Source organism: Neopelma chrysocephalum, unplaced genomic scaffold, assembly GCF_003984885.1.
Source record: "Neopelma chrysocephalum unplaced genomic scaffold, ASM398488v2 Primary Assembly neopelma1_81, whole genome shotgun sequence".
NCBI lineage: Eukaryota > Metazoa > Chordata > Aves > Passeriformes > Pipridae > Neopelma > Neopelma chrysocephalum.
The window spans coordinates 2,484,707-2,500,269 of record NW_020897743.1 but is presented as its reverse complement, the minus strand read 5'-3'; the positions used below and the strand labels follow the sequence as shown (position 1 = coordinate 2,500,269).

The following is a 15,563-nucleotide window of genomic DNA, read 5'->3' as shown; positions in this document are numbered from 1 at the left end:
GGAACGGACACACGGGAATGGGAACGGACACACGGGAATGGGAACGGGAATGGGAACCGCAAGGGGAATGGGAACGGACACGGGAATGGGCATGAGCATGGGAATGGGAATAGATGCGGGAATGGGAAGGGGAGTGGACACGGGAGTGGGAATGAACACGGGAATGGGAATGGACATGGAACGGATGCAGCAGTGGAAACAGACACGGGCATGGACACAGGAATGGGAATGGACATGAGAACGGACACAGACACGGGAATGGGAACGGACATGGGAATGGACATGAGAATGGGAATGGGCATGGACACGGGAACGGACACGGGAACGGGCATGGATACGGGAATGGACACGGGAAAGGGAACGGACACGGGAATGGGAATGGACATGACAACAGGAACGGACACGGGATTAGACATGCAAACAGGAATGGACACGGGAATGGGAATGGACACAGACACAGGAATGGACCCAGGAACGGGAACAGACACGAGAATGGTCACGGGAATGGACACAGGAATGGACACAAGAACGGGCATGGACATGGGAACGGGAATGGACACGGGAACGGGCATGAGAATGGGAACAGACACGGGAATGGACACGGACATGGGAACTGGCATGGACACGAGAATGAGCACGAGAATGGGAATGGACACGGGAACGGACATGGGAACAGACACAGGAACGGGAATGGACATAGGACTGGACGTGGACACTGGAATGGGAACAGACATGGACACGGGAACGGACACGGGAATGGACATGGGCAGGAACACGGGCATGGACACGGACACGGCCCTGGGCACGGGCACGGACGCAGACACAGACATGGATATGGGAACGGACATAGGCACGGCCACGGGAACGGCCACAGGCACGAGCTCGGACAGGGGAACGGCAGCGGCCCCGCTCCCCGGGCCCGGCCCCGCACGGGCCGGCAGGTGCCGTGGTGCTGAAGGACAGCTCCGCCTGCCGCGCCGCGGGCAGCGCTGCCCGGAGCAGGGAACGGGCACGGAGAGCGGGACACACCCGTCACCCTCACCATCATCATCCTCACCGTCATCCTCACCGTCATCCTCACCATCCTCTTCTCACTCATCTGTATCCTCACCCCCATCCTCACCGTCATCCTCTCCCTAACCCTCACCCCCGATCCACCCTCATCCTCATATTCACCATCATCTTCACCCTCCTTCTCATCCCCATCCCCAACCTCCCCCTCACTCCAACCCCAGAACCCCGGCTGGGGCCAGCTGGGGCCAGTCCTGTCCCCGTCCTGGCGTTGATGAGCCCCATATGGGCAGAGCCCGGCAGAGAAGGGCTCTGAGAGCTCCAGCAGCAGCCACAGACATGATTCTGTTGCCCTGAGAGCAGACCCCGGTGTCCCCTCGCTGCCCACACACCCTCAGCCCCCCAAAGAGCCCCCAACAATTCCATTCCTGGGGCACTGGGACAGAGAGATCAGACCAGGCAGCAAAAACAGTTTTCAGGGACTTCCTTTCTTTGTATCCCTAAACCCCTGCTAGGAGGTTCTTGGGGTGGTTAAATCCTGAGGGACCATCAGCTCACTGGGAGTGGAAAATAAACAGAGTGGCTGAGGAAGCTGGGGGGGCTCAGCCTGGAGAAAAGGAGGCTCAGGGGGGACCTTCTGGCTCTGCAAGTCCATGACAGAAGGGGGGAGCCAGGGGGGTCGGGCTCTGCTCCCAGGGAACAAGGGGCAGGAGGAGAAGAAACGGCCTCAAGCTGTGCCAGGGGAGGGTCAGGTTGGATATTGGGAAAATTTCTTCACAGAAAGGATTGTCCAGCCCTGGCACAGCTGCCCAGGTCAGGGGTGGAGTCATCACCCCTGGAGGTGTTCAAAACACACGTGGATGTGGCACTTGGGGACATGGGTGAATGGCGGCCTTGGCAGTGCTGGAGGAACAGTAGGACTCCATGATCCCAGAGGGCTTTTCCAACCTAAACGATTCCATAATTGAACCTGAAGCCCTGTTGTACACAGAGCTGCAGGCAGAGCCTGCTCAGAGTCTCCTTCTCCATCCATGTATCCATCCTCACCCTCAGGCACCAACCCAGCTGTGGCAATCGGTTCGAGTGTTCCTTATTCCTGGAGCTTTCCAGAAGTCCCAGAGCGAACCAGCTCCTTCAGGCCACTCAGCTGTGCCGAGGTGCTGGAGCTGGTTGTCCAGGCTCCCTCAGGACGGCCCTGGGTGGGATCCTGCAGGCACAGGGAAAGTCACTGGAAGCTTTATCCTTCTGTCATCCTGACCTGTGAGGTCAGCAAGCCCCCCAGGAAGGGGGAGCCCACAGAGGGGCTGTCACCTCGGTGGTGACAAAGAGCACATTACTCCTGAAGGCCACTGTGCCTGAGCTCCACACGCTCCAACAGCTCTGCTCCAGCTGAGGCATTGAGGTGGGGAAATACCTGGTGTGGAGCCAGGAGAGGTTTTACAGGCGGAACGAACAAATGTTCAACATCACCAGGAGTGATATAAGAACTGCAGCCCAGGCTGGAGGCTGAGCTCCTCCGAACCGTGGCACAGACACCTGTGGCTCCACAGGCCACAGCTCAGGGGCTGCTTCCCTCTGCCTTTTCCACCCTGCCCCTCCCTACTCCTCCGGTGTGTCCATGGCCAGGCTGGGAGGAGACACTGGAATAGCTGTGAGTGCTACTCCTGTGGGTCTGAGGTTCTCTAGTGGGTTTCTTTTCCCAGGACTGCCTGTGCCTGCCCCGTGCACACAGGATCAGACCAGGGTTCTTGGAATCACAGGATGGTTTGGATCAGAAGAGTCTTTTAAACACCATATGGTCCAACCCCCAGACACTGTCCACTAGACCACATTGCTCCAAGCTCCATCCAACCTGGCCTTGGACAGTTCCAGGGATGGGGCAGCCACAGCTTCTCTGGGCAACCTGTGCCAGGGCCTCCCCACCCTCACAGGGAAGAATTTCTTCCCAATATCCAGTGTAAACTTTACTCTTTTTAGTTTAAAGCTGTTCCTCCCTATCCTGTCACTTCATGGCTCAGGGAGAGCACTGCAGCCAGGTCAGCAATGTCCTGTCTTTTCTGGTCTAAAAAGAGCCTGTGCCCAGTTCAGCACCACCTAATGAGATGAGGCTGCACCAGCCCTGCCCTGTTTGCTGAGAGCTCTGTTTCCAGGGCACAGCACTATTTCCACCTGGGAGTTTCCCCTGCCTGGGAAAACATTATCTGCTCCTCCCACTCCCTGCTCCTGCATCACCAAGCCAGCAGCTCACACATGGCCCTCAAGGAGAGAAAGGGTTTGCTCAGCCTTCCTCTGGCTTCTCTCCTTCTACTACTGCTGCTGGTATTTCAAGGGAAATATAGTTTATGGGTATTTTCCTGCTGGTATTCTAAGGGCAATGTGGTTTATGGATTTTTTTCTTTTTTACTGCAGACATGGATGGGCTGGCACTCAAGTCCTGGGTTCCTCAGGTGGCAGAGGCAGCTCCTTCCTGAGGAGGTGGTGCTCAGACTTCCCTGGGGAATTTGGAGAGTTTCCATTATTACCTGTCACTAATCAGCTGGCTGCCTAATGAGGCAAACCCTTGCTGGGGATAACCAGCTAGTAAGACACCCCAGATCCACCTCGCCCTCCCTCTGGAAGCTGGAGGATGTTTTACCCCTTGTGGGAGCGTTACTTGTGCTGAGCTGGAAGGAGCAGCATCATGATCACATGTTTGTCATGTGGGGACAGTCCCAGCAAGCCCTGCTGCCTCCCAGCTCCCAGCCAGGCAGGAGTGAGGGACCCCCTTTGGGGAATCTCCCAAGGGATGTCCCCACTGTGGGATGGTTTGCTGCAGCCAGAATGCAGCTGAGGTTGCTTCATGAAGAGAGAGCAGCCCCAAGAACTCCCCAGACAGAGCAGCCCTTGCTCCAGCAGCGAGTAAATCAAGGACAAGCATCTAATAGCCAGAAGGTGGGGAAGGAGTGGATGTACTGGGCCTTCTTGGAATGAGGCTGGGAAAGAAGCCATGTGCTGTGGTGCCACTTCAGTGTCAGACAGCAGCAGTCCCCTGCCCGTGGGACGCCTTTGCTCCCTGCTGGCGCCAGGCTGTGAGGGAACTGCTGCCTCCAAGGGAAGGGCTCAGGGAGCCCCTCTCCAGGGGCACAGTCTCTCCCTCTGGCCCTGTCTGTACCACTCTCATTCACAAATCCCATCCCCGGGCTGGCTCCGTGCCCTCCCGACCTCAGTGACCTCGTGTGGCGCCGCTTGGCCGCGTTTGGAGGCATCCCTGGAATGATGACAGTGGAGTCCAGCCCTGGTGCTAAACGGCCCTCCCGGGACAGCCCTTGGAGCAGGGCCTGCCAGGCTTCAGCTCCGATTGCTTCAGCTCCCGAACAATGGGTGCTGGCGGGGGCTCTGAGCCAGCCCCCAGGGCATGGGCTGGATTCCACAGGATCACTGAGGTTGGAAAAGACCTCCAGAGCCATTGAGTCCAACCTTTGACCAAACACCACCTTGTCACCCAGCCCAGAGCACTGAGTGCCATGTCCAGTTGTCCCTTGAACACCTCCAGGGATGGGGACTACAAGCCCCTTCCAACATTTTACTATCCTTTCCTTGAAGAAATTCCTCCTAATATCCAACCTGACCCTCCCCTGGTGCAGCCAGAGGACATTTCCTCTCATTCTGTCCCTTGTTCCCTGGGAGCAGAGCCCAACCCCCCCCAGCTCCCCCCTCCTGTCAGAGAGATGCAGAGAGTGAGAAGGTCCGCCCTGAGCCTCCTTTTCTCCAGGCAGGGCTCCCCCAGCTGCTCCTGGTGCTCCAGCCCCTTCCCCAGCTCTGTTCCCTTCCCTGGACACACTCCAGCCCCTCAGTGTCTTTCTCGTGGTGAGGGGGCCAGAACTGCCCCCAGGATCGGAAGTGCCTTGGCGGTGCCCAGCACAGGGGACAGGTACTGTTCTGGTCCTCACCCCTGCTGGTCCAAGCCAGATGCCCTTGACTGTTTTGGTGGCACTTCAGGCAGAGCCTGTGCCAATGGTGAGGGGGACTCAGCAGCCCCTGGGACCTTCCACGCTCGTGTCATGCTGGAGCACTGGGGCACCAGGCTGGAAAGGAGGGTCCAGCTGAGCTCCCCATCCTGCTGTTACTGCTGCATTCCCTGCCCTCTCCCCGGGTCCTTTTCTTGCATTGCTGATGAAGGAGGATTTAATTTTGGGTTCCATCCTATATTTGCAGGAAAAAGGCCATTCTGACCCTCCCTGGTGGGTGTCCAGACACTTGCTCTCCAGCCCGGGAATCATGGGGTGACACAGCCAGCCTGATCCCAGCCTGGCATCTCCAGGGGGAAGGAGCAGGGATGGACAGGGAGCACGGAACTCACTGTCCTCCCAGTGCTCTTGGAGCACAGGCCTCCTGTGGGTCTTCTCTGTGTGAACCCCAGCCTGGGTCCATCTCACACCAGGTCCTGCTGCTCTGCACCCCAGTGTGGGCTGGAGATCCCCCCAGCTCAGAGGGGAGCAGGGCTGGGATGGGCTGCAGCACCCTCTGCTCTCCCTGCAGACCCCCACCCCAGGCCTTTCCTGTTCCTTCCCTGATGTTCTTTAGCATCTCCTGGAAGAGATCTGGATGCACATGCTTCACCACTGTTAAAATCATAGAACCTCCTGAGTTGGAAGGACTCACAAGGATCATCCAGTCCAACTCCTGACCCTGCACAGACACCCCAACAATCTCACCCTGTGCCTGAGAGTGTTGTCCAAACACTCCTGGAGCTCTGGCAGCCTTGGTGCTGTGCCCACTGCCCTGGGGAGCCTGGTCAGTGCCCAACCACCCTCTGGGGGAAGAACCTTTTCCTGAGATCCAACCTGACCCTGCCCTGACACAGCTCCAGCCATTCCCTGGGTCCTGTCACTGGTCACCGGAGAGGAGAGCACACCCCTTGTCCTGCACTCTCAGCTGCCATCAGGCCCTGGAGCCAAGGGATTAGTAGAGCAGTGGCAGAGGTGCCACACTGGCGGAGATGGCACAGTGGCGGAGGTGTCAGGGCACTCTGTGCCAGCTGTGAGCCAGGGGCAGGCTCTGTGGCTGCCCGGCAGAGCTCCCTGCCCGGGCTGGCTGCAGCCCCATGCTGCTCCCAGCTGTGAGCGCTCGGAGCGAGGGAGGGGAGCAGGGAGAGGGTTTTACAGCCCGCAAGAGCAGATGTTGCTAATTGAGCCTTTGAGCTCCATGCCAAGCCGTGGCATGGAAGCTCTGCCCGGGTTTCAGAACCACTGCCAGGTCGCTGGCTTTGAAGACAGTGGGGGTGGGAGAGGGGGAGGCCGTGCGTGAATATCAGATTGGGCACAGAGCCCGAAGCCAGGCTGATAGACCCACGTCTGCACCAGCAGCTGCTGGGGAGCTCATCCCACTGGAGCAAAGGAGCCCTGGAGTGAGGGTCCTCAGATCTGCTCCTCAGCCAGGGCTGGGACAGGATGGATTAATGTCTCGGCATAACGAGGAAGGGGGCATCTACAGACACTGGTGGTTCCTCATTTCTCTGTTACTTCCTTTGGTGGTTAAAGATGAAGCTCTTGTCAGCAACGGCAGGTCCTGGAGCTGCCTAGGAAGGAGAGAGGACCTGACGCCTGGCTCGATCAGAGCATCCTATGAGGGCGGTGGGGCACTGGAACAGCGAAGCCGTGACTGCCCCACCCCTGCAAGTGTCCAAGGCCAGGTTGGAGCCACCTGGTCTAGTGAAAGGTGTCCCTGCCCACGGCAGCGGGTGAATTAGATGATCTCTCCGGTCCCTTCCCACCCAAGCCATCCCCTGATCCCTGTCCCGGAGGGTCCCGGGGGGTCCCGCTGTCCCCGCGCGGGGGTCGCGCCCGGCGCTGGTCCCGCGGCCCGTCCCTGGCGCTCTGCTGCCCTCGCGCGGCCACCGGCGGGACTGCGGGGACAGCGCCGGGACAGCGCGACCGGGGGTCCCCAAAGAACCCCAGAGCTCCCCCAGGAACCCCAGAGCTCCCCCAGGAACCCCAGAGCTCCCACCCTCCTCTCCCCCCGCGGCTCAGGGATGGGTGTTGCTCTGTGCGGCGGTGGCAGAGCCTCCCCCGTGTCCACAGCCCCCGCGGGGACAGGGCTGGTGTCACCTCGACGGGCTGTGGGAGCCGAGACCACCGCCACAAAGCCCAGTCGGGAAGCACCAGTGTGGCTGCTCCCCAAGGACAGGGAAACTGGAAGCAGGGTGACCCCAGCACTGGCGGTGCCCTCACCCAGCAGGTGCCACCCCCAGGGCTGGCAGAACAGCTCAGCCACCCAAGGAAAGCACCAAGCCTGGCCAGGGGTCTGCAGGGATGGGGGCATGGCCGCACCACAGCTCTGAAACCCCCCAGGAGCCAGGGCTGGAGGCAAAGCATTATGGACATCTGCTGCCACTCCAGAGACATCACCTGCAGACAGGTCTGTGCTGGGGACAGGACCTACAGAGCTGGGAATGCCCACACTGAGGTGAGGAGGGAGCTGAGGGCTCCAGGCTGAGCTTAAATGGAACCACAAACAGGTGTGTGGGGAGGCCCAGGTGAGGCTGCTCAGACTCTGATGGCCCCACAGCGCCCCAGGACCTGCACTCCATCTCTCTTCCCTCAACCTGCCCCCTCTCCCCTCACTCTTTTCCTCCTTTCTCCATCCTACGTGCCTGTGCTGGCTCCTCTGTGCTGAAATAGGGTGGGAGAATGGAGGGCAAGTAGAGGTCAGAAAAAAGTGGGGACTGAAAAAGGTGAGGAGGCTAAAGAGGGTGGGAGGCTAATAAAATTGTAGTGGGAAATGGAGCCTGAGAGTCTGACAAAGAATGTAGACCACTGGAGAATGGGAGGCTGAAAAGGAGCAGGAGTCTAAGGAATAACTGGAGAGCATTAAATTAAGTGGAGGCTTGATATAAAGCTGAGGCCAAAAGGGGTAGGAGGACAAGGGGGAGTGGGATGTGGGAAAAAAGTGAGGGGCAAAGGGATGCTGAATAAACAGTAGAGCCCCCCAAAATGCGGAGGTTTAGAGGGAGTGGGAGGTGGGTCTTGGTGTGGTTCCCTCCCTGCCCTTCCCGGCCCCACGGCTCCGTGTCATGGAGCCGGGCGTGCACTAGAGGACAGCCGAGCTCCACGCGAGCGGCCCGGGCAGGAGCCCCTGCAGCCCCTGCGCTGCCCGCCGACACCCGCAGCCCCCGGCACCCTGTCCACGGACACCCCCCCGCCCCGAGCATCCCACATTTTGGAACACCCCACATCCCGGAGCATCCCCACAGCCTGGAGCATCTCACCCCTCAGTGTCCTCACAGCCCAGAGCATCCCTGCCAGTTCTGAACCCCCTGCCAGCCCCGAGGATCCCTGCCAGCCTCGAGTACTCTTCCAGCCCTGAGCAGATCTGCAGTTCAGAGAGCCTCTGGCAACTCCGGGCGTCCTTGGCACCATTCTTGCAATCCCAAACACCCCTGGCAGCATCCCCCAGCCCTGAGAACCCCTGGAAGCATCCCTGTAGCGTTCCTGTAGCCTTGAGCATCACTGGAAACATCCCTGCAGCCCTGAGCGCCCCTGGCAGCATCCCTGGAAACATCCTTGCTGCCCCAGGCATTCCCCAGACCTGAACCCTGCCCAGCTCTCTCCAGGCTCTCAGGGCTCCTGAACACGGGACTGACAGGCTTGGGGCTGGCAAAGGTGAAATGGGGGGATTTGGCACTTCTTGTGTGGGGGTTTAGGGATCCTTGTGCTTTATTTAAATCCCAAACCAGGAGTGTCACTTCTCAGGGGCAGTTCCAGAGGGTCCTGGAGCTGCTGTGGTTGCAGAGCAAATATGGGAAATGTTCCCCTTCTCCCCAGTTTAGGGTCCGACTGGGTGGGGGCTCTGGGTGCTGCAGCAGGCCCTGCTGGCAGGAGCTGCTGCTTGTGTTAAAATTAAGGAAGAATGAAAGGATCTGGGACATCCCGGCCATGGTGGTGTGGTGGGCACACAGCCCATGCTGGGGGTCCCCAACCAGCCCCCTGCCAAGCCACAGCCTGTTCCCACAGAGGGGGCTCCCAGGTGGGAGCCAGCTCTGCCTCCCGGATCCCATCCAGAGCCAGAAAGTGTTTCCTGATGTTTAACCTCCACTTCACCCCGTCCTCCACATGCACGGGCAGCCGTGGCCTCAACACCAGCCTGTCCTGTCCCTGCACCCCCGCTGTGTCCTGTTGTGTCCCCCCTCCTCTGCTGCTCCCTGGGGGCAGGGGACGGTCCATCGGCCCTGTCACAAACCCTCCTGGGTGTCTCCTTCCAGGGGATCAGCTTATCCACCCCATCCTGCAAGGGCAGGGCAGAGGTGGGACCTGCTGGACTGGTACCACCTTTGGATGGCTCCTTGAGGGGGAGGATGCCTTCTGTCTCAGGGGGCCTCCAGCCATTCCACAGCGTGGGAAGGTGGGTGTCCCCAGCCATGCTGCCACCCCCCCCGGGTGTTCAGGACCCTCGTGGGCCCCTCCCCTGGGCAGCGTGTCCTGGGTGTGGGACCCGGGGGGGCCGGGGTGTGCTCGGGGGAGCAGAGCAGCTGTGTTTACTTTCCAGCTGCTGGAGGGAACAACAGGGGAATTTTTTTTCTTTATTCATTTTATTTTTTCGAGGCTTTGTGTGTCCTTCACCAGCCAGAAACCATCGTGTAAACATCCTGCTGCTTCGCCAGGAGGGGAGAGTGAGGGGTGGAGGACGTGTCCAGCCTCCCACCCTGCAGGGCTGCCCTGCTTGTGCACCCCCCACTCCTCATAGGGTCAGGGAGCACAGGAGGGTGCTGGCATCCCTTCAGCTTAGCCTGTGGTGCCTGTGACCTGCTCAGTGACCCCAGGGGTCCCAGGAAAGCAGGAGACATCCTGGCTGCAGCCTGCTGTGGGTGCCAGCCCTGAGCACAGTGTCCAGCAGCTGAATATCCTGCCAAAAATGGTCAGTGCTGTCCCTTCAGAGGTGGAGGAGTTGATGCTGGAGTGGCTTTGGGTGATACGTCCTGGAGGGAAGAGATAGGGGGATGTCCTGGGGGAGCAGGTTGGGATAGGCCAGGAAAAGCCCCCAACTACACCCTGTGGGCAGCGGAGACTCGGCTGGAGAGTGTGTGGGAAGCAGATTGGAATCCTGATGAGGGACTCCCTGACCCCCCATCATCCTCCCCTCCACGGCAGCGGCCCCACATCCCCCCCTGCCCAGTCCCTGTCGCTGCCGGCGTGGGGGGTGGAGAACTGAGGGGTCACAGAGCCAGTGGCACAGCGCTGGTGGCAGAGGGCTCTGGAAGAATGCGGCCAATCACTCCACAAAGATTCCTGATCCCTCGTGCTGTGCGGGAGCAGGAGGCAGAGGCACGGCCTGGCACACGCTGCTGCCTCTGCCAGGGCTTCATCAGCGGGTTTGTTCCGAGTCACGGCCACCCTGATTAATCCAGGCTGCCTCTCTGGGATGCTGATTTCTGAGCCTGCCAGAGAGCACATTTCTGGTTATTATGCACAGAAAATTGTTCAGGTTCTGGCTGAATTATCGGTGTCCAGGGAAACGGAGCGAGGTCTCCGTGGGACTGATGCTAATGGCTCTACAGCGGTGCCAGTGATGCTCTGGGGGTGTCAGGCGGCCTCAGGGAGCCTGGGACAAACCCCAAGGCTCAGATGGATATTTGTCCTGCACTGGATGGGAGAGAGGAGACCCACCACTGGCCCAGTGCAGCATCATCTCCAGTGGGGAGGAGAGGGAGCATCTGACTTTGAAGGAAACCCTCCCAACCGCAGTGCTCGGACCAACGGTTGACTCATTTAACATCATCCCCTTGGCCAGGGAAACTTGGAAGAGCACAAGAAGCCATGCTGGAGCCCAGCTGCTCCCACTCCTCACAGCCCAGAGAAGGGCACTGTGTGCTGTCCCGGGGCTGGGTGAGGACAGGGATTTGCTGGATGCTGTTCCTGCTGGGACCGGAGCACTCCAGCAATGGCATTGCAGCAGAGCATCCTCCGGGAGGAGGCAAGTGGGAGCATCCTGGGTGAGAACTGGGGGGCAGCTCTGTGGCTGAAGGCTGGGATGAGGGCTGTGGGGACACCCAGCCTCGGTGGGGACATCCAACCCCCAGCAGGACTAAGTCCAGTGCCCGGGAGAGGTTCAGTGACAACGGCTCGGCGTTGTTTACCCTGCAGCTTCGGCTGTGGCTGGGGTTTGTGACGGGGTCAGGCAGATTGGGTTGTTTTCCTGCACTTTACAATTTCCTATGTGGTACTTTAATAGACGTGAGGGCGCCTGCAGCCTCTGAGGCACTTTGGTTTGGTTTAGAAATGGAAGTGAGTACAGAAATAAATGCACTCAGGCCTCGCCTCCCCCTCCCTGCCCCCCCTCCCTCTCTCGCTATCTCTCCACAGTCCCTCACCGGCTTCCTCTGGCTTGGGGGAACCTTGTTTAATGCAAACACAATATATTTTTAACGAGGACTGTTAATTAGCCCCGGCCCCAGCCCGCTGTGCATGGCTTCCTCACAGCTGGGCCAGGGCTCTTTCAGAGAATCATGGAATCATTAAGGCTGGAAAAGCCCTCTGGGATCATCCAGTCCAACCATTCCTCCAGCACTGCCAAGGCCACTACTGCCCCACGTCCCCAAGGGTCACATCCACATGGCTTTTAAACCCCTCCAGGGGTGGAGACTCCACTGGACAACCCTTTCCATGACGGAATTTTCCCTAATATCCAACCTAAGCCTCCTCTGGTGCATTTGGAGGCCGTTTCCTCTTGTCCTGTGTCTTGCTCCTTGGGAGAAAAGATGGACACACTTTCCCTCCCCTTTGTGCAGCTGGAGGGCAGGTCCCTCTGGCACAGTGGGTGCCCACTGGCATCCTGCTCCTGGCACCCTGCTCCCAGAATGGGCAGCTGCTGCCCCAGGGACCTGCCACTGGCACTTGTTTTGTGTTGATAAGGTGCCAGCTGAGCCTTTCTCTGGGCCTTTCCCTGCTCTCCCAGGCCCTGAGGGCAAACATTCCTGGCATATTTGTCATGGTCGGCTCAATACAGCATCCTTCAGAAAAAAAAAAATCAAATAAAAGAAAATCCGGTTCTTCCACTGCTCCCTTGAACGTTCTTTTACACTTCAGCTTTTTAATTCCAGCCCTGAATGGTTATTCAGAACCCTCTTGGTGGGGAGGCCTGAAGAGCTGCAGCTCTCACCCAGCTGGGGCAGGGCTGGAGGGTGGGCTCAGCTGGTGGGGAGGGGCATGGGGGAGCCCCCACCCTGTCCCCTACTCCTGGCACCCACAGGGACCCTGCTGTCACCCACCCTGGGCATGGGGAGAAAGGAGCTGGAGGTGCAAAGGGTGCCTGTGGGGCCTGTGTGTGGCAGGGACATGGGAAGGGTGGCACTGCGTGGCCATAAAAGAGAGCTGGAGAGCAGGGAGTGATAAAGGAAAGGGGTTATACTGTTTGTTTTTATTGAGGTAAGGCAAAAGGATCCCAGGGATGTCCCTGGCACCCTGCTGTCAGGTGCTGAGCCCACAGTGGTGGCACTGGACCTGTTACCCTGTGGCTGAGCAGGTGGGTCCAGCACCGGCACCTCATCCCCATTCCATCCCATTGCTCTCTCTCCTTGCCTCCCACACTCCTTTTGTGCCCTTTCTTCCACCAAAACCACCACCCTCCACGTTCATAAGTGCTTGTTTTTGAGGCGAGCAGCTGAGCTTCCATCCCAAAGCTCCCCGAGGAATCGCCCTGCCCTGCCACGGGCACTCCCCGGTGCCGCCCGTGCCGCGGCTTGCCGGGAGCCCTCCCATTCAAAGGACACCTGGCTCCGGGGGCGAGGGCTTCAGAGAGCATTCCCAGCTTGGGAAAAAGCCTCCCAGGCTCTTCCCCAGCTGTTTGCCTCCCCGAGCCCCGTGGATGAGGACGCGCCGCTGGCACGTTGCCTCCCCGCCACGCTCAGTGCCACGTCCGAGGTGCCACCTCAGCACAGCCAGGGTGGGATGGGCAGCACATCACAGCTGCCCCCCTGATTTGAGGTCTGGGATAGGACAAGGGGCCGGAGGAGTGAGGGGGCAGCAAGAAGAGGTGCAGCAAAGCCCCTCTCCCCGTGGGCAGCTGCCCCACGCTGCCGGGGCCCGGCGATGCTCATGGCTTTCCCACTCCCACCCCCTCATCACCCCCGAGGAAAGTGATGTTTTTGGAGAAGAATGAAAGGAAAGCCCAGGAACGCTGGCTGCGCTAATTCTGTCAGGAAGCCAAGAAATATGAAGCACCCCTTTGTTTTTTGGAGCAATTATCCTCTGTGATTTGGCTTTTTGTGTCTCCACGTGTGTAAAACGAGTCATTATATCCCCCCTTATCTGTGGGGGGATCTGCCCTGTGCTCCCACCCCTCTCCTCTCACCCACTCCCGGGCAGCACTGGCTGTGCCACACTGAGGCACCCAGCCCAGCTCCCCCTTGAGCAGCGAGTCAGAAAGATGCAGAACATCCCTAAAAACACAGAACCACGGAATCATTGAGGTTTTCTGGGAACCCCGGGATCCTCCAGGGCCAGAGTCCCACCTGCAAGCTGCATGATAGGGCAGTAGGAGCATGGTTACATGCTCCACGTGCTGCCCTGATCCCACCACTCAGATTTCCAAGCTTCAGGGCTGGGGTTGGGGCTGGCAAAGGTTCTGCAGTGGCCCCAGAGCCTTCCCCTCCTCTGGCCACCCCTGCACTTGGCTCTTCATCACAGCAGCTCCTTCTGCAGCCCCTTCCCGAGCCAAGGGCTCCCTGAGACCCCCCTTATCTCTCCACAGGGCTGGCAGGTTTTACGAGGGGCTTTTCTTTAAGGCACAGAGCAAATCTGTTGTGTGTAAAAGCAGGGCCAGGAATGCTGCAGGGCCAGTGGGTGCTGCAGGGCCAGCCCTGCCTGGTCACACGGGTCTGGGGTCCCATCCACAACGCTGCCACTGTCAAATGGGACATTGGAAACAGCTGCCAGATAAAACATTCCTGGGTTTGCTGGCTGAAGGATCTGAGGAGGATTCCTGCCTTTCCTCTCATTACCTAAAGGGAGCTTACAAAAAAGATGGAGAGTGATATTTTACATGGACAGAGAGTGACAGGACAAGGGGAAACTGTTTTAAATTAAAAGAGGAGACATTCAGGTTGGAGGTTAGGAGGAAATCCTTCCCTGTGAGGGTGGGGAGGCCCTGGCACAGGTTGCCCAGAGAAGCTGTGGCTGCCCCATCCCTGGAAGTGTCCAAGGCCAGGTTGGATGGGGCTTAGAGCAACCTGGGCTAGGGGAAGGTGTCCCTGCCCATGGCAGGGGGTGGAACGAGATGAGCTTTAAGGTCCCTTCCAACACAAACCGTTCCAAGATTTAACAGCCCTCACATCTGTTCTTCCCCCCCGGAAGGGACTCGAGACCTCCACGTGCGCAGCAGTGGTGGCAGGAGAAAGCTGGAGTGCTCCGTGTGTCCCTGTGCAGAGCAGGACCAGGGAAACCACAGCAGGATAAACAAGGCTGAGCTCCTTGGGCTGCCCCACATCCAGCTCTGGGGAACATCCCAGAGCCCCCCTCCTGCATCCCTGCTCCAGCTGCAGCTGCCTCTGGATTGCAGAGGGCTCAGGCAGGACGGTAAACACGGCTGGGGGCTGTAAACAGCCTGGGCTAAACAGGATGTGAGTGAGCACATCCCTCCTGGCTGTGCCAGGGCCGGCGCACGGACACGGAGCTCCTGCAGGGCCACGGGAATGGGCCAGGAGCCGGCGGAACCAGGAGTGCTGGGGGGTTGCAGCACAGAACACCCAGCCACAACATCCTGCTCCTGCAATCCCAAACCCTCCGAGTGCCCCCTGCACAGCCAGACAGCAGGATGGGCTGGGAGAGCTGGGGGGTCCCAGTCTGGAGAAGAGAAGGCTCCAGGGAGACCTCGGAGCCCCTTCCAGTGCCTAAAGGGGCTCCAGGAGAACTGGAGAGGGACTTGGGACAAGGGATGGAGGGATAGGACGAGGGGGAATGTCTTCCCGCTGCTGCAGGACAGGGTTAGATGGATATTGGGAATTATTGCCTGTGAGGGTGGGGAGGCCCTGGCACAGGTTGCCCAGAGAAGCTGTGGCTGCTCCATTCCTGGAAGTGTCCAAGGCCGGGTTGGACGGGGCTTGGAGCAAGCAGGGCTAGTGGAAGGTGTCTCTGCCCATGGCAGAGGGTTGGAATGGGATGGTCTGTACAGTTGCTTCCAACCCAAACCATTCTGGGATTCCCTAGTTCCATATGCAGATGCTCCATGTTCAGTCCACATGCAGCTGGGATGCTTTGCCTCCATTTCCTCACAATTGCAAAGGAAGGCTGGGAAGCAGCAGCTGCAAAAGTGCTGGTGAAAAACAAGAAACTGTGACTTAAATTTGATTTTCATATCTGTGTGAAGGTTCTTTGTGCAGTCTTGGAGCTGGAGATCCTGTGGGAGCGTTGATGGGAGCTGCTGCAATTCTGGGAGGATTCAGTGGCAGTTGTGCATGAGGTTTTGTCCCAAAAAGAGGGAGGAAGAAAAAACTCCCACCTGGAGGAAGCAGTGGAACCCATTTCATGTTGTAATGGCTGGGAAGAGCATGAGCCCCTGTCCAAAGCAACGCTGGGCTCCTG

At 59.0% G+C, this 15,563-nt stretch overlaps 1 protein-coding gene across 1 annotated transcript in view; it reads right to left on the bottom strand.

Annotated features, from left to right (window-relative positions):
• The window catches only part of FAM155B (family with sequence similarity 155 member B), an 18,975-nt gene extending 18,763 nt beyond the window's left edge, over positions 1 to 212 (bottom strand). Inside the window, exon 1 of the mRNA XM_027690420.1 lies at positions 176 to 212. Within this exon, the coding sequence (XP_027546221.1) occupies positions 176 to 212 (37 nt within the window). The remainder of the gene's footprint in view (positions 1 to 175) is intronic.
• Between the last annotated feature and the right edge of the window lie 15,351 nt (positions 213 to 15,563).